This window comes from Eschscholzia californica, unplaced genomic scaffold (genome assembly GCF_041429995.1).
Source record: "Eschscholzia californica isolate CP2 unplaced genomic scaffold, dmEscCali1.0.p SCAF_4, whole genome shotgun sequence".
Classification (NCBI taxonomy): Eukaryota; Viridiplantae; Streptophyta; class Magnoliopsida; order Ranunculales; family Papaveraceae; genus Eschscholzia; species Eschscholzia californica.
In genome coordinates, this window is record NW_028238461.1 from 2,496,902 (window position 1) to 2,518,157 (window position 21,256).

The 21,256-nt window shown below is 36.4% G+C and overlaps 3 protein-coding genes and 1 long non-coding RNA gene across 12 annotated transcripts; 1 reads left to right on the forward strand and 3 right to left on the reverse strand.

Annotated features, from left to right (window-relative positions):
• Nucleotides 1-767: 767 nt before the first annotated feature.
• On the reverse strand, nt 768-4,076 carry LOC147541498 (ethylene-responsive transcription factor WRI1-like). Its single transcript, XM_086636284.1, has 7 exons — nt 3,785-4,076; nt 3,594-3,676; nt 3,398-3,406; nt 3,104-3,192; nt 2,896-3,020; nt 2,565-2,641; nt 768-1,450 (listed from the first exon to the last, which is right to left on the reverse strand). The coding sequence occupies exons 1-7, from the start codon at nt 4,003-4,005 to the stop codon at nt 918-920; spliced, it is 1,137 nt and encodes a 378-aa protein (XP_086492410.1). The 5' UTR covers nt 4,006-4,076; the 3' UTR covers nt 768-917.
• A 2,012-nt stretch (nt 4,077-6,088) lies between these two features.
• LOC147541499 (uncharacterized) lies at nt 6,089-11,139 on the forward strand. The gene is made up of 3 exons (XR_015223670.1): nt 6,089-7,631; nt 7,701-8,129; nt 8,557-11,139. It is a non-coding gene; the product is annotated as an uncharacterized LOC147541499 (long non-coding RNA).
• Nucleotides 6,108-11,654, reverse strand: LOC147541500 (uncharacterized). Of its 4 annotated transcripts, none has more exons than XM_086636280.1 (8): nt 10,306-11,654; nt 9,807-9,923; nt 9,608-9,706; nt 9,371-9,481; nt 9,115-9,246; nt 7,958-8,095; nt 7,358-7,594; nt 6,108-6,552 (listed from the first exon to the last, which is right to left on the reverse strand). In XM_086636280.1, exons 1-8 carry the CDS (start codon nt 10,789-10,791, stop codon nt 6,172-6,174), a joined length of 1,701 nt encoding a protein of 566 aa, XP_086492406.1. In that variant the 5' UTR covers nt 10,792-11,654; the 3' UTR covers nt 6,108-6,171. The 4 variants fall into 4 exon arrangements, with proteins under 4 accessions (XP_086492406.1, XP_086492408.1, XP_086492407.1 ...); XM_086636282.1 differs by having other exon boundaries at nt 7,958-8,089; nt 10,306-11,160; XM_086636281.1 differs by having other exon boundaries at nt 7,358-7,597; nt 7,958-8,089; nt 10,306-11,140.
• Nucleotides 11,655-12,888: 1,234 nt separating this feature from the next.
• On the reverse strand, nt 12,889-19,307 carry UBA2A (UBP1-associated protein 2A). Of its 6 annotated transcripts, none has more exons than XR_015223213.1 (4): nt 17,424-19,229; nt 14,975-15,081; nt 13,638-13,916; nt 12,889-13,317 (listed from the first exon to the last, which is right to left on the reverse strand). XR_015223213.1 is itself a non-coding variant. In XM_086633276.1 (2 exons), exon 1 carries the CDS (start codon nt 18,908-18,910, stop codon nt 17,435-17,437), a length of 1,476 nt encoding a protein of 491 aa, XP_086489402.1. In that variant the 5' UTR covers nt 18,911-19,307; the 3' UTR covers nt 15,964-16,280; nt 17,424-17,434. The 6 variants fall into 6 exon arrangements, 2 of the variants coding, with proteins under 2 accessions (XP_086489402.1, XP_086489403.1); XR_015223212.1 differs by having other exon boundaries at nt 13,638-13,952; nt 17,424-19,027; XR_015223210.1 differs by having other exon boundaries at nt 12,889-13,952; nt 17,424-19,027.
• Nucleotides 19,308-21,256: the final 1,949 nt, after the last annotated feature.

A 21,256-nucleotide genomic window follows, 5' to 3' on the forward strand; every position in this document is an offset into this window, starting at 1 on the left:
TATGAATAACAAAAACTTCGGGTGCAAATAAAACTACAAACTGTAAGGAAGGTACAATGAGTCAATGCCAAAACCATTTAGGGCAAGTCATTGAACAGTAACCACCAATCCCGGCCATTGTGCTGAACCTTAGTAACATACAAAGTATCGGACCTATGATCACTTAAGGAATCGCTATACCGGAGCAATGGGGGGCCTAAAATACAAATATTCAGTACCTGGAGCAATGGATTTCTATTGCGAGAATGCAACGTTTTCTAGCTAACCAAGTCTATTGCTAATTCATTAATACAATGTCAAATGTCTTAACAGTAGAGTGACTCTGGTCTGAATTTGAACAAGATGGATATTGTGGTTGTTAATAATTCCTAGGCAAGGCTCAATATTGATCGGCAAAACAGAGGAAGAATAAGAAGAAACATGTTGGAATAATTGACTCCTCTGTTAGATTAGAGAAACTTGTTCGATGGTTGCACATTATATATAAATTGTTCTTACATGAAAATCTCACTATTTATAACCTTGTTTTAGATAGATTATCGATATCAATCTAATTTTGTGTTATCTCACAGACTAATGAAGGTGGGTTTATTGAAAGGTCTAGCTCGAAATCCGTCTAAAATTGTATTGTTAGCCTTCTGGCAGAGCCTGTGCTTTTGTATTAGCAATTGTAATTCAGACTGTTCTAAGTACTGTTGAATTAGGTCTATAAATCAACAAACTCAAGAAAATAACAAGCAAAATAGGAAACAAACTCAAAAAAAATATAAACCTCAAATCACAACCCATTAAAACCTTAAAACTCCAAATGAAACCCTAATTTCTCCCACATCTTGAGTTGTGTCATCTTCATACAAAAATCCCAAACACATACAAATATTTATGTATATATTTGTTCATCTGATCTGCCTTCAAATTCAAGAAAAAATTCTAATAGGAAATGAAAATGAAACTGAAGATGAAGTATTTGTCTCTGAATCATCATCAACTGAACTCTTCATCTCTTCTTCTCTTACCATTAAACCTCCAAGTAAATCTCCTTCGTCAAACGGACTTGATTTCTCAAACATACCATCAAAGAAAACTTCAATGTTTTCTTCAAATCCCGCGTTGTTGTTAAACAAATACGGTAATTCGCTTGATCTTTCGAGACCAATGTCGAGTACGGGTAATGGGTCAAATCCAGAACCCAAACAATGGGTCCATGAGTTTTCTTCGATATGATCATCAATACAGGTTGACGAATCTATTGTTAATTCAGGATTAGGCATTTGAGGTTGAGTAATGACATGTGATTCTGTGAATTCAGATGGTAATGAAGATTGTTGAAATTGTTCTGCTAGTTCAGGGTTGTTTATGTAATGACTGATATCGAAATTGGTTACTGCATTTAATCCTCTGTGCTTTATAGCCGCTATATCGTAAGCTTGAGCTGCTTCTTCTTGTGTACCTTTATCAACAACAATTGCACAAAATCAAGAAATTAGTATGTAAATAGGAAATTATGAACGTTCCACCGTGGAGAGACACATATGTTAGAGGGAAAAGCTATTTTGGCCGCTTGACCGCATACGTGAATAGATTATCTATCAATTTAGTTAGAATATGTCATTCTTTCAACAAAAAAAAAAAGTTAGAATATGTCATGGGTTTACTTTCTGTATGGTTGTTGAACTACCCAATACCAATATTTATTTAGTTTGGTCTCATTATATGTGGTTCTATATGCTAGACAATAATTGAATTGAAAGAAAAAATGTCAATAGAATTGTTATTTTTTGTAGTAAGATCCAAACCATGTTATCTTTGTGGAGAGATACGCATATTAATTGTTATACTTTTTCAGGGCTTACAAAGGTGAGTTTCGCCTCAAAACCAAGTAAACCAAACATTGGCTTATTTATCCAGGCGTAGACAATTTCACGCTAGTTAGAGAGGAGCTTTAAATTAACAAAGTAAAGAGAAATATCCGTCTCTTAACTAAGTAAAAGTCCACGGATGAACCAAATTGTTCAATGTGATACCATTTCAGTCAAAAGAAAATTTGTTTTCGTAATAGTCAGACATAGCTTAAAATAACGTTTAGGATATGGATTATGGAGAGTAAAATAACAAGCTTGACCAAAATAAAAGTAGGAGAAGAAAAGACAGATGGAAAATCTTGAAAAGTTGCATAGGAAAAAGAGATCATCTGGCCATTTCTCATACTTTAAAGGCCTATTCCGAAACCACTCAACACTTTAGGGGGCCAACTCGAAAATAACCCAAGCACCACCATCCCATCCTATGGGACCAAAAGCGGGACCCCTGAATTTCACATAATGACCGTACGGTTTAAAAAGTTAATTGACACGTCAGCAACATCACGTGATATAGCTTAAGTGATACCACGTGCTACCTCACGTGATGAAAGACTACTCTTCCCACTGTAAACGACAGACACCACTCAAAACCGGTTTATAAAAAAAAAAGAATATTCTGCCGGAAACGGACTCATTTAAAACCGGCGACGATGTGACACAAAATAAAACAAAATTGGGGATCTAAGTGAAAGTATATCTTACTAAAAACACCCAAGTAGAGATATTTGTTCCCGAAAACCCGTCCAATTCTTGCTTCCCACCTTCCATTATGATGGTGCCTGCAGTAAAAAATCGGTCGTAACAAGGGTTAAATTTCAATTGGTAACCCAACTCAGCAATTCAATCTACTAATTAGACATATACAGACTGGGCGTGGTGAGTGGTCGTTCAACACAAACAACCAGTATCTTGGAAAAAAATAGCGTGTGATCATGTTGAATTGTCGAGTTGGTCAGCATTCTCATAGAACAATCAACAACTAGCAATGTCTCTTAATAAAAAAAACAACTAGCAATGTAGTTCAGATATTTACCTTGCCACCCCACGGTACTTGGATACACCCCTTGAAAATCCACTACTCAAACGGCGCAGTGAAGCTAAATACTCCTCCTTCGATACATTTTGCATTTGCTCAATTTCTTTTGTATATGAACTCAACTGAAATTATTTTGTCAAAATTTGGTCAAAATTGTATATAATAATGACATTTAAAAAAAAAAAAAAATTATATAATAAAGTACCGGAAAATTCAAGATTGTGGTGGGACCCCAGTACTTAAGAGCCGCTAGATCATAAGTTCTAGCTGCAGCTACTTCATCATCATATGCTCCTAGACACACAGAATCAAATTAAAAAATTGCTAAGATTCAACACAGATAGGTGGTGGTGGTGGTAGATATGATCCATTGTCAGCTCAAATGGTTTTATATCAAGAAAAAGTGTTTCTTTAGAGAGAGAGAGTGTGTGAGGTTTTTAGAGAGAGAGAGTGTGTGAGGTTTTTAGAGAGAGAGAGATGAGAGTAGAGAGATGTTTACCCAAATAAACTATAAGGCAGCGTCAAAAGCGGTAAAAGAACGTTATAATTGCAGATCACCACGCAAGCAACAAGATTAATATAATCAGAAAACTAGAAGAACAAAATCACCATTAAAGAAACAGAGTAAGAAGGAAAAAAAAAACTAAAATTGAACTACTCTGTTTTTTATTTTTTTTGAAGAAAAAGATTTAAACCTTGGCGTCCTTTTTTGTTTTGAATTTGATTCCATGAACTTTTATCCCATAAATGAGCTTCAAATCTTCCTGTCCACCTATGCCTGATTATACCCAGATAAGAAAAATCACAATCAACATTACCAATCAAACATGCATGCAATAAAAAAATTCAAAAGATCAATACCCAGATAAGGAAAAGATCAAATTACCTTGTAACTCCTCTGTGAATGGAGCTTCTTCTTCCAGGGCTATTGGTAAACTTGGGTTTATCAGGATTTGGGATTCTTCTATTACGTTTGATCTTTGGTTTTGGTGATAATTTTGAAGGAAATGGAGTAGAGGGTAACTGAGAATAATCATCACTAATTGAAACAGAGGAAGAAGAAGAAGAAGATGAGGAAGAAGAGGAAGGAGAAGGAGAACTCTTCATTTATGATAATGGTGCTAAAATGAACAACTTCCAATATGTGTTTTTCTCTCTTAAATTAAGTTCCCCACCACTTTCTATTTGGTAACCTAAATTGGTTTACCAAGCAAAGGAGAAAGGGAGAAATTAGAGAGAGAGAGAGAGAGAGAAACTAGCTAGAGAGAGGAAGTCTCAGTGTTGTCTAGTGAGAAAAAAGAGACCAGGGGAGCAATAGTTATTAGAGATTTTTGTGAAAGTGGTTAAGATTTTATTTAAGTATTGGGTTAATTAACCATGGGTGGTTAAGAAGAAGAAACTCATCAAACACTTGTCATTTGGTACAGCCATGCTCCCAATCCAATTTCATCTCTTCTCTCTCTCTCTCTCTCTACTTTCTCTCTCTAAAGAAAGTCCTCTGATATTTGCTCCAACTTTTGTCAGTAATTTTGTGTTTTCTGTTTTGTAAATTTAGAGTTGAGAATTTAATGCAATGTTAAAACAGCCCGTTACAATTGAAATAAGGGTTGTTTTCAGAAAAAAAAAAAACTTTTGTGGATGTGGTTCATGGGCCTCACTTGTTCACAAGTTGTCTTGGCACTATGATCTAGGGGTGGGAATCGGCTGGGTTGGGACACTCGGGCTTATATCTTTCATAGGGTCGGATCAGTCGGGTTTTGAAACGACATGTCCATCCGGGCTCTCAGGCTAAATCAGGGGGTTATTTCCTGCTTTAAAAATCACACTGTCCAAAATCTGTCCAAGTTCGTCGAACCTTTCGGATTTCTCAGGTATCGAGTTTTCACCAAGAAATAAAATTTTGAAATATTTTGGTCAAAGTGACCGAAATATATCTATCACCACGCCTACCAAAATTCTCATCGAAATCGAAATTAAACTAGGTTTCTTTTAACAATGTTTTGCCATAGGCCAACTCGGCCGCCAATATATATATATATATATATATATTATATATAGGTCAGCGATTTAGGAAAATAAGAAAACTTTTTTGGTCAAATATTTTTTCAGGAATTGGTCAACTTCAGTTGACTTGTTTTGTTTGATTAACCATTTCTTCTCCATGCCGGCAAGGGTCGCCAGTAAACTGGTATGAGGATTTGCCAGCAATGTTCAATTTTTTTTTTCGAATATTTTTCTCATCTCTTCCGTCCACCACCACCACCATTATTTCTTCTCTTCCTCTCTCTCCTCATTTATCCTCCTCCACTCTCTCTCTCTCTCAACATCCCTCCTTTTTGCCATCCTCTTCTCTCTTTCCTGTCATGCATAAATGCATATACACTAACACACAAACATACAAACAATGTACATAAATATTATTTTAAAAGAAAAGAAAAATGTACACAGTTAATGTCAGACAAATGGAAGACATTACTAATAGGGCTATGTCGGGCAAATATCAAGGGGTCGGGGTCGGGGTCGGGGTCGGGGTCGATTTCGAGTAGCACTTCAAACCTTAGTCCGTCCGACCCATTTATTTCATGTTGAAAGGTAGGCTACGGTTTGGAGACATCCAAAACATAGTCTTGGGGTCTTTTAACACTTTTTTTTTTTGATAAGATATTATGAGAAAGTTTGGTTTTGTGGAAGGGTAAATAAATGAAATTTGTACCGTTTAAGTTTTGGTTTCCACATAATTTGGAACCAGTTGGCTCCTTGTAAGTAGCCAAATTATAGGTCAAGTCAACAATTAGAAATGTTTATACCTAAGATGTGTGTGGTTCTAAGGATGGTAGTTAGATTTTTTTTCCAACTAATTTTGTTTTGTATGTCGTTATAATTATATTATTGAAATTAGGCTACCAACTTTAACAAAGAAGAAGAAGAATTTCTTGTTGTTTTTTATTTTCTTTATCGTAAACAGAGGTCGGTCCAAATTCAGTGAGACGGAATTATGACTAAAATTACGAAATATTTGCGAACGGGGTAATTTGTATTACCCTATTTTTCTTATAACTTGAACTAGTAGTGTGTTGCCGAAGATATTTGACTTTTTAACTAGTATTCCGTGTTAATGAGGAACATCAAATACTCAATTTGTTTGGATTAGAGCTGTAACTAAAGAATTTAGGGTTTCACAAATTTACAAACACAAGAACAAAATCATATTAGTAGAAGTTTCTTCTTCATAACTTAGAAATATTTATAACAAAAATCAAAACTTTTGTAGTATCAGAATATGATTCCAGAATTACAGAGAAGCAAACCTCCAGATCCTATTCTAGTACTAAAGTTCACCTTATCAAACAACATTTTTTCATCAAGAACTTGCAACTCATAATCATCTTCATCGTAGTTGCTCGTTCTTACAACTTCGCTCTTCATACTGTCTTTCTTGATTTCTTTCTCGAACTTCTTAATGTATGTCAGTATGTTATCATGAACGCTATCGGGTGGTGTCGGTTCACGAGCAAATGAGAATTGGAGATTCCGGGTTGATAATGTATCAACTATTTTGTTCTCATCTTTAACAGGCTCTACCTTGGTACTGCTATTTGCTATAGAATCTGTAGCTTGGCTGACAAGAACACTTTGTACCTGATCATCTGATTCCTGCAAGTATAATCCGCACAAGTAGCTTAGAAATCATTTAAATGACTTAAACCTCTCTTTTTCGCTTTTGTTCGATTTTGTTGGTGTTATGATCTACAAATAGACACATATTCTTGTTGGAGTTATCCCACATTGGTTTTGGAGGGGTGGTTGTCAATTTATAAGTGTGATGGAACGCCTCACTCTTGAGCTACCTTTTAGGGTGAAGAGGCCCAAGACCACCCAACAAATAGTACCGAAGCCCTGAATCAGATTGTGGACGGGGAAGATTGTCTTCCAGGTCGAGATGTGGAAGTGAAAGATTTTTGGAGTGATCCAACATCGGTTATGGGAGGAAGTGGTCCTCAATCTGTAATTTATACGTGTCAGGAAGAAATGCCTTACTCTTGAGCTAACTTAGAGGTGATAGAGGCCCAAGATCACCCAAAAGATAGTATCAGAATAACAGGTCATATTCTAGAACGGAAAGATTGTCTTCTAATCTAGGTCTCGACGTGTAAAACAAAAGATTATTGAAGTTATCCTACATTGGTTGTCGGATGGGGTGGTAGACAGTTTATAGTGTAAAAGTGAATTTCTCACCTCTCTCTTTATGTTTCTGGTTGCACAGACACATGTTCAGCCAAATTCAAGTATTATTGAAGTTTCCGCTCTATTCGAAATTTAGAGTGATTTACATATGTATATTTACCCTTTTTTCACACAAGTTCATGTTGCTCTAGTGACAGTTGTGAGACAAAAGGCTTCGGAAAAAAAAAAATAGAGTGGCTAACAAAGAAAGAAAGAATGTGTTTGTGAAATGGACCTTATTATGGCAGATATGTCCATTGGCAAAGTAGTTGGCTGAGGTACTTGAAGTAGCAGAGGGCAAACATTTACCATCACTAATTTCTGCAGAAGCTTCCCGTAAACTGGTTACTGGTTGATCTTCTGGCGATGAGAAATCTGAACTATCAAATGTCGAAATTGATACACATTCATCGAAATAATTCATGGCTTCGTCAGCAAGACGCTTCGACATCTTCCATCTTTCTACGCTATTCTGCTTTCATGGATTCACATAATTTTTCGAAAACAGGGTACAAGTCAGTTCAGTAAAACCAGATGAAGCTGAATAAGATATATGTTCCCTAAGCTAGTCACATCAGCAAATTACTAGAACCCAAAATCACAATATGAAGCATGTGGACGAACTGGAATATTTTTCAGAGTTAAACTAGCTACCATGAAACTGTATACCATTCTTGGAGAGACTTAAAAATGATAAGATCAATCTATTTTTTAATATACTTCGTGACTTCCGGGGTAGAAGTGAGCATGTTCTAATGGACTGAAATATGCTATAATCTATATACTGGCACAGAGATCTGAACTAATTTAAATAGGGAAAGATGTAAAGCTATACTTTTCTCCTTGGTCGAGATTTTTGACTTTGTACAGTCTTCGGTTCTGGAAGTATCTCTTCCAAAATTTTACCAAGTTCTTGTCCACGTTGCTCCTCGACAGCCAGATCTTCCCTGAGTTTTCTTGCTCGCTCCTGCGACTATGGTTCGTGAAACATTTTTACATTATTAGAAGTTCCTTGTTAAGTGAAATAGCAATGAGACACCCACCTAATCTAGTAGTGCAATAAAACATGTATGCATTTAATCATTATGACATGAAAAACTTTTGTCCAGTTTTTTGCCATATCGAGTACTAATACTAACTACTTTGTTGTTAATTGATACTCTCTGGTTATATCTCGGGGGGCAGTGCAATGAGTGGACTTGAGCTTTTGTATGTATATCTTGGATATAATATCGAATTAGGACCATAAAAATACTGTTTCTAGGTCCATGTCATATCTGAATAAGGTGATAATAGAAATGTCATATAGTTTCATTTTCGAGCAATAGGGAAATCAGCTCTGGAAAATGGTATCCATGAAACAGCTACTCCATGGTTCCACAGATTCTACCTTAGTTCTCTCATGGCCGCGAAGCAAATCCGTAAAATTTCAAGGGAAGCAAGTAGTAGGTAGCAAGAAAATAATACAATAAAAGTATGATTCTACTTCGTACAATGTGAATTTTAAGTTTTTACTAACATTCACGTTCAAGTTATGCTTACATTGGTGTTGTATTGTTGCCACAATTGTACAGACCAATATGTAGTTAGTTCACAAAATTATTTGCAACCATGTTTAAATATACAAATATTCACACTTCTTTTTCTCCAAATTCATTAGACTAACTGTAAAATTGTTTATTCAGTAGTTATGAAATAAACTCTATAAAGACAAGTTTCTGTCATAAATATACGCAGAAATTCTCAGAATACCACCCAAAACCCGCTACCACTGTACCACGTCCACTAAGAAAAAGTTCAAGAATTATCTTGTGGAAAATCCGAAATTTTGATATAAATTCTTATTTGGTTAAGACCAGAGTCACCAAGAAAAAGTTCTAGTTGAAGTAGTTAAACCAATTCGAAACTTTTATATTATTGGAGAATAATTCCTATAAGCCACTAAGAAGTAGATGTATAATTTAATAACTGGTTCAGCCAGCTAATACGAACCTCCTGGAGCTTTGTGGCATATTCCCTTCTGATCTCTGATACTAACTCAATTGCATCTGGGTTTACCAAATCAGGTGGGATATCAACAAGATTGTTCATGGAAATTATAGAAGGGCTTTTCCTTTGGATGACCTTCAATGATTAATGAAAAGAACAAAGTAAGGACCAATAAATAAGAAAACGAAAAAGAAGAAAACAAAAACTTTATAATGCATATAATAGAGAAATAAAAGCAAAGGTTCAAGAACAAATTTACATTCTCGAGGTCATTTTGGATCTCAGAAATAGCACGCCTTACTTCCGAACGAACAGTTTCATATATGCCACCAGCTACAGCATCTTGTGCTGGATGATCACCATCACATGACTGACAATTTCATCACAAAGCAAATCGATTATATCAGGATACGAACCGATTACTTCTTTCTTATACATTCTCACTACTCAACCGTACATGCACTGTTGTTAAATTCAGATCCTTTTATTAAGATACCTTCATCTGTTCCGAAACAGCCTTAATTGTTCTCTCTTCAGCTTCAGAAAATGAACTAGTAGAAATCGAATCTTCCCAATCTATAGCTCGACTACATGACTAAAGCACACAAATATAAATCAAGTAGTATGTTAGCGGCTACTTTTCGTAGTAGATTCTAGTTAGAAGCAAAAGGGTTCACAAGTCAAATAAGACTTACAGAAAAAACATCGTAAGACTCCGAATGTGGGTGCTGGCTAGACCATGTCCGCAGATTTTTAGTTCTATTTTCTCCTTCAGTTGCAGTTTTACTTGGTCTTCCATTACTAGCCGTCTTCTGTAAATTGGGGTTTCAAATCCAAATTTGTTTAGTCGTACATAACATGAACTATGAAGATAAAGATAGAACTATGCCTTGCATTCAGAACTAAAATTGAGTCTAAGATCTTCAATCATCAAATCACAAACTAATGTTTTCTATTTCTCAAACTTGAAGATAGACTAAATTTGTTATCAATGTCATTCTAATGAACTCCAATTCAAATGCCGCTGATCAGAATTCGAATTACTACAATTGCCATTAGTGCCACAATGTTTAAATCACCAATTTGAACAACACAGAATATCAGACAGCAAAGAAACCAAAACATATACTACTATCAAGATAAAAAGATGAATCGAATGAGATTGACAATTTCATGCAAATAAGAATGACAAACCTCAGAGATCTCGTTCCGTCCTCTAGAAAGAGATCGTCTTCTTTGTCCCGTGCTGACTGTCGAAGAACTTCGACCCATTCCCTTTGAAGCACCCCCAAACCTATTCCCATTATCAGAATTTCTCAAAACCGAACGACCCCTTCTGTTCTCCAAATTTCCCTCTACCCTTTTAGGTGATTCATCTAATTTTGATACCTTTTGACCAAATTTGGATACATTACTTAAGATTTTAGGTTCCCCATCATCTGGAGGTGATGAACTAGTACTACAAAACAAAGGGTTATCCCTTTTATTCAAAAAATCAACTATACTACTTGATGAAGAAGTTCTAGGTAAAGCACTAACACTTCTAGATCTTCTATGGGTTACTTTCTTATTCAAATCCTCTGAATTTCTATCTCTTGAAGAAGAAGAAGAAGAAGTTGCATTTAAACTAGTTCCTATAGTACCTCTTCTGGAGGTGGATTTGAATGCTGAAACCGCCATTCTATGCTAAAATCAGGTAAGAAAAAGAAAACCCAGAATCTAAATTCCTTCAATAGCTCAAAACTTCAAAAAGATAAACAGAATCAAATTGAAGAAGTCCATGAAATAAATTAACAAACCCTAGATAAGGTTTGAGCAAAAAAGAAAAATTTGTTACAAAATCTAGTTTTTTTGGGGGAAGGGGGTTGAATGAAAATCAAGAGGGTAATAATGACAAGGGAGTAGGAATAGAAATTGGGAAATGAATGGAAACAAAAAGAAGAAAGTGATTAAAACAGGTTTGGAATTTTTTTATGAAGATGGTGGGGACTAGGGCGGAATTCATAAGGAAGCTTTGACATTGACCCCATTCAGTTATAATCGGTTCTACAATTTAACCCAACCCAATCACGTATTACCGGTTTTGTTGTTGGATTCGGTTCGCACTTAAATGCAGCACGAGTAGTGATCTTCAAGTTTTTCGGGCGTTGGAGGGACCCCAACGTCAGAATTTCCTCTTTGTTTGTATATTATCTTTTAGATTTAATATCATAATGTTGGAGTAGAATAGAGAGACAGGGACGAAGATGGTGGTATCGATAACTGTTTCTTCGACGTTGATCGATCATCTCTTTCTTCTTGACAAGAGAAATCAATCCTCTATGTGGCTGACTATAGATAGGAAATTTTCAGTAAGGAGTGTGAGTGAGACGGTTGTGGTGTGACCGGCGTGATTTTGTCGGCCTTCATCACTTACCCCGACTAGTTTAGTCATCATCAATCTCTATAACACTCAAAGGGTTCATCTCAGCTTAAAGATAATGGATCCATAGTCGAGTGATGTTCTTGATGCAACCGTCATGCGTCTACTTGGTTCAATCTTCTTCGTTAAGTATAATAAGTTCACGGTCTTTAGAGTCTCCTTCGTGATCTTTAGGATCTTTAATTTGTCACTTTTAGATCTTTTTATTTTTATTTTTGCAATCTTGTATTCCTTTTCCTTCATGTTGTCTTTACTTTTGTAAATTTCATGTTGTTATTTACTTTAGTAAATCATTCTTGTAATCAAAGGAGTCAAAATTATCAAACCCATGTAATGCGTTGAATTGTATTTTTTTCGTTTATTTGCACGAGTAAGAGGGGCAATTTGGTCCGTCCATGGAAATTTGCCGAGCGGGTGCCGTTTACAAATGATTTGGGGTGGTGTTGAATTTGTAATTGTTTTTGGTTTTGGCGCAGACTCGTAATAGTTAGATTAGTTGTCAAAAATACTAAATTTCTTTTTGTCTTCGATTAAGATTTCTAAGATACATCTACTTAACACTCATGTAAGTCCATTACAAAAACTACACATGTGTGTCACTCTTGAATTCAATAGGAAAATAAAAGACAATGTTTTCAACCAGTTAAAATTTTAGAGTGACCTTTACGAGTCTCAAGGAAACGCTCTAATTTTGGATTATCTCCCTTAAGAGTCTCTATATTAAATTATTCCACGTCGTCATGGACTGTCAAAATAGAGTGCCTCATTGAAAAAGTGTTTAACGAAATCTTTAAAATCCTAAATTGCACGGTAAGATTTAAAGTTTCAATGTCCCATTTGAGATGCTTTATGTCATTAGTTTATGACGTTTAATTAGTTGTAGTGTTATGTTCGACGGATAAGGGGTCTCTCTCTCTAGATTCTCATATTAATTAGCTTGAATGGAATAATCAAATTCTTAGACTTTCGTTAAATCAATGATATTTCTTTTTTTTTTGTTGAAATATGATAGTTCTTCCTTAATGATTTATTTTTATTTTTTTTCAATACAAGACGGAAGGGTGATTTAAAAAAGACAAGCAGAACGAGGAAATGCGGATTAAAAGAAGCCTGCTACATTTCATTGGACCGGATTCCAATTAATAACCAGTAGTATGCTTGTATTTGAGTTTTTTTTTTTTTTGCTGGAAGATTGTTTCAAAGTTCTATCATTCTTATAGTGTTTCTCTCTATCAACTTTACACATCTTTGATGGAATCGTGTAAATAATCTTTAGAAGACAATGATACATTCTATGTTTCCAGAGTAGAAGGTTTTTAGTTGATGATTGAATCAATTGAAGACAAAAAAGTCACTTGAAAATCAATCCACAACTTTTATTTGAAGAAATTAGAGAAGAATTCAAATTAGGATTATGGGAGTGTGTGAGAAAGAGAGAGAACTACTCCAATTGGTATCAAAAGTTCCGCACTGGTAGCATAACTAACCAACTTCATCATCTCAACTCTACCGCCATTCGTGTACATCACGCCATATATATACGGCTATTACAATTACGCCACATCTACTATTTGATTTCTCAGAATGAGGCGAAAAAAGGCTCAGTAAAGATCAGGTGTTGGTTGGGCTACCATAGAGAAACCTACTTCCCACTACCTCTTGCTAGTGTAACTACAGATTTGCTTGCAAAGTTACCAAGTTACGGATCCAACACTCATCGCTCTTCGACTTCATACACATATTTGGATACGTTAACCTTGATGCTATGGGATCTCTCGAACTCCCTCCCTGTGGACCAAGGAAAGTGATTGGATAATCAATAAAGAATTGTACCCACACGAAAGAGATTGAAGGCGAGTCCAAAAGTGAAGGACGCCATGGCTGAAAGAGAGATGAAAATCATTAAAAAAAAAATCTTTTGATTCAGGATGAAGAGAGAAAAAGATTTCCTCACTTGGCTTCAAGAGGAGGATTATGGGGTTCTTTAACCTCTAATCCCTCAATAAACCACCTCCCTGAACTACTTTTTAAGGGGGTTAAGTACAAAAAAGGTGGTTTTTCATGTGTCTCCCTGGACAGGTTACCACATACTTCAATGTTATACCTCCTTCGTATAGATCAACCCTGGCAACACGTTACAGACATGTTTTTCCGAAACTGCAATAAACAGCTAGAGAATCCCCAAGGTTCGTCGCGAAAGCACACAATCGCTTGCAAGGCCCAGACTGCCAAACATATTCCTGCATTCTTTTTAGGAGGAATGCTTTCATTTCTTTTTCACTTGGCAAGAATCTAACTGCTGTTAGTTTCTTTTACTGTATACACTTCTCTTCCAAGTACTACATTCTGATTCCTCTATGGATCTGCTTTTCTTTCTTCAAACCTGCAAATGATCTTCAACTCCTATCATGAACCCTAGCTGTATCTCAAACACAGAATACTTATATAAACTACAAATGAAGAAAGCTCCCCTTATATATAAATATATTCAGAATTCACACTTTTAAGTTCAAAACTTCAGTGATATCTCATTCACTTAAAACTGTCAGGAAAACCTCTCTTGAAAATCACGATTTTATAATCAAATCAACTAGAATCCCACGAGTTAGAAGATTGATAACCTAAAAACCTATATCATCTTAGATACAGCGGAATCATCACTAAAATCAGTACTTCCCCATTTAACCATTTTAGATAAAAGGGGCAGAAGGCGAAAGACGTCATTGATATAACAAATAGAGCAACCAATAAGCAGAACTTTCAAATGCAAATCTTTGTAGTGGCTACCCAAATCAAATACCATAAATGCAAACGATACAGAATATCATCACATGTAAATCAGGTAAATCTACGGAAGCTAATGCAGTAATTCAGCACAGGGAAGCAACTAGAAAAGATCTCTTGGTAAATATTCACACGATTGAAGATAATGAAGATATCTAGAACAATATTACGGAATGCTATTTTGCGTCGAGGCACGTTTTGAATCGTTTTCCTAATATGCTTCTCTATGATGCAGATGTAAAAGATTCCCCTACTCCATCCTACCTCAAAAAACTTAAAATCTAAAATAGTTAAATAAAAATATCTTATCGTTGACTACACGACTAGTCAAGCTTAAATTTTTTACAAAAAATTGGTTTCATTAAGAGTGAAGATTACATGACGAAATTTGGGTACTAGAAGATTCGCAAAGGGGATTTGGTGGATCCGCTACGCTGAACGCAAGGGGTGTGGGAGTATTTGGTAATTTGATCTTACCAGAAAGGATATATGGTAAATCCGTTACGCGGAACGCAAGGGGTGTGGGAGTATTTGGTAATTTGATCTTGAAGGTTTCTTCCTAGTTCTAGTTTCCAAGTTTTTTCCTAAGGTAGAAGATTCACAAAGGATTCACAACTACTAAACCTGATTATATTAGCCAAATTGTGGGACACATACCTCCTTCCGCCAGATTAGAATCCGACCAGCCACCTTAAGGAATGAGATCACATGTCAATGAGTGTACATGCATCTTAGCATGAGCCGACATCCTTTGCCTTCTGATGCTAACCCACATATGTAAAGTAGATTTGACAAGTTATAAGCATAAGAAACAAACCATTCAATACAAACATAAGAAAAATAAGAGAAAAAACTTCGGATCTCTAACAGCAAAATGACCGAGTGGGACTCTGGGTTATGTGATAATTCCCGTGGAACAAAATAACTTGAGAAAAAGGTTGCTTAATGGAGGAACAAAACAAAATCACGAGCGATGTACCCCACAACCAAACTGAAAAGGGCACACCACTTCTTTGTAGTCAATAAAATCACTATTTTGTTCCCAAAAGCTTTTGCCGATGACCGACTTTGGAATTCTTAAATTTCAGACAAAGACTCGATATATATATATATATATATATATATATATATATATATATAAGATTGTTGCTTCAAAAATCGAACTCCGCTCTCTAGCTGATATTCCTTGCAACAAGTTCATAGCGCGGCAAAAAAGGAACAGTTTGTTTCTACAAAGATTCAGCATGATTCTAATAAAACTAAGGAATACTATGACTATGTAGATGCAGTTATGATGAATGTTGGAAGACTTATAAAAGAGCAACAAAAAGCTCCTTGCAATGTCAAAAACACCTGTCATTTACAATATGTGAGATATAGCACAACTCTGAGATCATGCCGGTCAGCCTACATATATAACCTGCACTTTAGGAAATTTCAAATCAACCAAAATGATTTCAATACGATTTTCTAGTGATAAAATCTCCCGAACTTCTAGATTTCAAGTTACTTTATAATTTGAATTGGTTTAGGTATACGAACAAATGAAGCTTTGAGTAAGGCAAGAAAGATTTAGCAAACAAAGAAAAGTAATATTTGAAGCTCGTAATAATTGAAGAAAGTATTGCATAACCGAACAAAACATAAACTGGGAAAGCAATTTTCATACTATCTTTTTAAGACTCCATAAGTTCAAGAAGTTTCATACCCAATGGTTCCAACCCATTCAAGAAGCTTTAGAAATATCAAACTCATTAATACTACATAGTTTTGGAGAAAATGTCTTAATAAAAACAAAGTTGGGAAAAAAAGAGAGAACTGATCTCCACTGTAGTTGCCTAGATTCTGGTTTTTTTAGCAATAAAATAGTAACACTTGAAAAAAAACAAGATTTGCTTTGACATGTGCTCCTCAGAAGAATCACCAGTCCAGAACTAAATATTTTGACGCACCTAAGAAGAATCTGCACAGTTAAATAAGTAAGACATAAAAATCAAATGTCGAAAGGGAAGAAAAAAAAAGAGGTTTCCAAATTAAAATCATATTCACTATAGGAACAAGTAGATAAGAAGTTTGAACAGTTCAATAAGCTGGAACACAAAGAAATCCAAGTTTGTAACAAATGAAGATCATCTTACCAGAAAACCAGCAGCACGTAACATAAAAATCATTAGTACTCAGGCAACAAGAGACATTACTTGTACAAAATTCATTTGATTTAGTTGAACCGCAACTAGTATAAGACAACCCCAATTTCGTAAAAGGAGAAATGATAATAAATTTTTGGAATCGGCGGTGCTTTTTGGAATTGGTGATGATAATGTTCGAAAAAACCAGGCCACCTTCCTATTTACACACCTAATGACTTTTTCTAATGTTCTACGGAAATCTTTTTGTACATTTCACTCAAAGAAAACAGCAGCAGAAGCCACAAATAACATTTACAAAATAGCAACATATTACATCCAACAAACTAAAACATTACCTACAGTAACAATCAAAAAATTAAAATAACGAAGAATAGATTTTAAAGAGAATAATAGAAAAGGGAACAGATTTCATACATAGACTGCAGGCCTGCAGCTACCACATATAATATTCTTACCCTAAGGAAGTTGGACTCTATCATCTGCATAAAAAGTGTCGTAGTAGTAATAGCAAGAGATAACTAGCATCATTGAGTAGTAAACGCCTGATGGACTTTAGAAAGGGCACATGGTTCCCACAAAATTACATGGAATGTTGAACTGAAGGTAACTCCAAAGGTCACATTTCTAACAATTAACTATTCCGCGGGAGATTTCCCCAAAATGCAACCATATACCCCAGCAGTGAAAGACTGACATATCATCGTACAACTCTCAATGATACATACTTACAAAGTTAAAAGCGCTGGAACAAGCGATTTCAACTAATATTGATTTCAACTTAACTAACATACTATGCCACCAGTTTCAGAATTAGTCACCGATAAGAGAAAACCTAAAACTAAAATTGCAACAGAAATCAGATGATGCTAGCACCTCTCCTAATAATGAATAACTAAAACACTAAATCAAGACGAGAGCCACAAAATGAAACCATGATTAAAGATATTATGTTATACCTCAACATTACCTAGTGTCCCATATAAGGGGCGCCGCCACCCATGTGACCACTTCCTTGTTGAGATCTCCCAGCATTCGGCTGCCCCATTTGTGCGCTTTGATACCCACCCTGGATTCCAGGTTGAGCTCCATAAGCGCCCATCATATTCGCTGACTGAGCACCATAGCCGCCCTGCATCACATTGCTCACCATTGGCACAGTCTGGTTTGGAGCTCCCATTCCACTTGACCCAAGAGTACCAAGTAAATTTGTCAGCCCTAATCCACCACCACCTTGTGTAGCAAGTAATGCAGTTAACGCCTGGCCTATCACTGGATTCAAACCCTGTGTCGCTCCTTGGTTATAGGGTGCAGATTGTGCCATCATATGCCCTCCACTACCAGCAGGAGCAGACAGGTGATGGCCACCACCTGCAGAATATTTAGGGTTTCCACTTCGAGGGTAATGTGTTACACGACCACCACCGCTAGATTGGTGGTTTGATTGGTGTGGCTGATAATAGGGCTTGGTTGGTTTGGGACCATCTACAGCTTTCTGGCAATGCAAAACATGTCCATCAAAGGTCTTATGTGGTTCTTCCAAAGCCTTCCTCGCACTCTCAGGTGATTTGTAAACGAAAAGAGCAAAACCTTTAGGTTTTCCTGTCTGTTTATCTAACCCTAACGGACCTTCTTCTATCTCACCAAATTTCGCAAAGAAACCAAGCAATTTTTGAGGATCAATGTCTGCCCCAACGTTGCTTACATAGATCTTCCTCTGTGTGTACTCTGACACAGGCGGAGCTGTTGGAGGAGGAGCAGGAACTGGACCAGCAGAAGCTAATTGACAAGATGTCATCCTATTACCTATCTTCTTCTGTGGTTCCTTCAAAGCTTTTCTAGCACCACTTCTATGTTTGAACAAAATGAAACCATAACCCTTAGATTTTCCTGAAATCTTATCGCAAACAGCTTTACAATCTTCGATCTCACCGTAAGTTTTGAAGACGCTAATTAGGGTTTCGGCGTTAGAGTCCCATCCAAGACCATGAACGAATATCTTGCGATGAACAGGATCTACATCAGCTAGCTTACGGATAGATTCAAGAACATCAGGATGCTTTTCCGCAGCTTCACGAAGAAGATCGGCGAGTTGACTCTTAGTAAATGGTTCTGTAAGTTTATGAAACGGTTCTTCTTCATCGTCTTCTTCTTCGTTCTTCTCGTCAGCGTTTGCGTTAGATGTAGTTGCAGCGGATGTATCTGTCTCAGTTTTTAGGGTTTCTTCTAGACCTGCCCCCTCTTCCTCTTCTTCTTCCTCTCCACCTTCTTCTTCTTCCTCTTCTTCTTCTTCTCCTTCACCTCCCTCTTCAGCTTCTATTTCTTCCGCGACCTCTTCTTCTTCTACTACTTCTGTGAATTCTACTTGTTCTTCCTCTGGTTCTTTCTCGACTTTTTTCGCAGGCGGAGCTGCTGATGTGGCGGCGATCTTTCGCTTCTTGGCCATGGCGGTAAGCTGTGAAAAATCAAACTTCGGGTAGGAAGATGAGATAAGAGAGAGAAACGATGAAAGAGGATATGGCTTTTCCTTCGAGACCTCTAGGGTTTGTACTTTGTGGTTTGAGCCGTGAATCAATTTTTCTGACGAATTTGCCCTTATCAATAAGTCTTATACCACACAACAACCCAAGGGCTCCTTTGAAATCTGAATGCGCCTCTCTGAAGCCGACGGAAGGCCGGCTGAGTGCCTTTGAACTACCCCAATCTGAGGGATGCGAAGAGAGACAGAGGCCCAAGAGTAAAAAAAAAAAACGACGCCTATGGACGCACCTGCAAGGCTACTACCCAAAAACCATAAAGCCTCTCCCCAACATGCCTCTTCCAAGAAGAGGATGTCTCTCTCCGTGCCACTGCCGTGGCTAAGAATATAAGACCCGGTGCGAAAAAAAAAATTAGGATCTTTTTTAGTGTAATAAGAGCAACTCCAACGTTGCCGGGCTGGGGCTCCCAAATTCAAATTTTGGGAGCCCCAGCCCCTCCTTTCCAACCCGGGAGCCCCGGGGCTGGGCTCCCGGTGGGGCTGGGAGCCCCATGCTCCCAGGCTCCCAAATGGGAGCCCGGGCTGGGGGCTCCCAGCCCCATATTCTATCCGTTGGGAGTCCCCAACGGCTAGTTGGGGACTCCCAACAGTTGAATTGGGGTGGGGGGACCCACCCCATGTTTAATTTTTTTTTTGTTTTTTTTTTTTATTATTTTGTTTAATCTTTTTCTGATTTAATTTTTTTGGTGTAATTTTTAAATGTAAATCATTTTTTATTATATTTTTTTTAAATAGAATTTCTTTGATTTTTTCTTAACACACTTCATAGATTGAAAATCAAATACATAATAATCGAAATACATAATCATTTTTTAGAGCCAAAATTTAATGGGTGAAAATTAAAACACAAACCTCACACACTTACACCACACATGTACAAAATTTAGATTTGGGAGCCCAACATTGGAGTTGCTCTAAGCCCCGGGGCTCCCAAAATTCAGGGGCTCCCAAAATTGGGAGCCCGAGCCCCACATTGGAGTTGCTCTAATGATCATTTTCGTTCGTTGTGTATTCTTTGCTCCGAGTATCAAAATTTGTACATAATGAATTACATTCCTTCCAAGAGAAAAGGAAATTGCTCACTTTGAAGTTGAAATCACTATTACAAACTAAACTAAATCCAATTGATTAACAAATTTTTTTCTATGATGATATTAATAGTTCGGGATAATAATGAGTTGGAAAAATAAATGAAAATTTGATAACGAAGAACCTCATAATTGTGATGCAAGATGCGTATCAACTAACCTGCATCTTACTTTGTTATTACAATTTAGACTACAATATTACTAAGTCAATTTCGATAAATTTTTTTATGATGATATTAATAGTTCGGGATAATAATGAGTTGGAAAAATAAATGAAAATTTGATAACGAAGAACCTCATAATTGTGATGCAAGATGCGTATCAACTAACCAGCATCTCACTTTATTGTTACAATTTAGACTACAATATTACTAAGTCAATTTCGATAATTAGGGGTCCCAAAGGCCTTAAAAAAAATTGTAGTCGAAGGGGATGATGCGAGCACACTTGTGACGCCACCTCAAACTCATTGTGGCTTCATGGCTCCCAATTGAGAAAAGGTATGATTTGATGTAATGTGTCCTCCTCTTTTGTTTCTCTCTTTTTGGGTTGTTTATTTAGCTTGTTTCGATTTTCTCGTATAGTGCTAGTCTTTATGCTTCACGGGTTGTGTTTTTTCTTATTTCTTTCTCGTGATTGAGTCATTACGTTTTATTTAGGCCACTTATCTTACTTTCTTTGCTTTATGTAATCAGGCTTATAATTATTTTAGTTCTAATTTCACGATTACTCTCCTGAAAGGTGAAAGGTTGAAATTTCAAAAGCAAATGCAAGAAGCAAACAACAGAAAAATGGCAACTTCATGATAACCGATTACTGCTTATTACAATTTTAATACTACTGCAAGTCTGCAACACACTATTGTTATCCCGCGGACTGAAATTTATCTAGCTATAAACAAGATAAATTGATGCACCTTCATCAAACAAAAAATTGGTGCCGCAAAGATATTATAGTCGGTACACCAATTAAACAAACTTGGGGCTTGTTTGTTAAGTGGAAAAATGTTTGGATGCGAAATGGTTCTTTTATAGGAATTTTTTTTTTATTTCTTACTTGAAATTGAAATTCTAGTGTTTGCTTGGTTGTTGGAAAACTAGAGGACCTTTAAAATCTCAAATCAACTTTTTTTTTCTTGATGTTGTTACAATAGTCATTACAAACA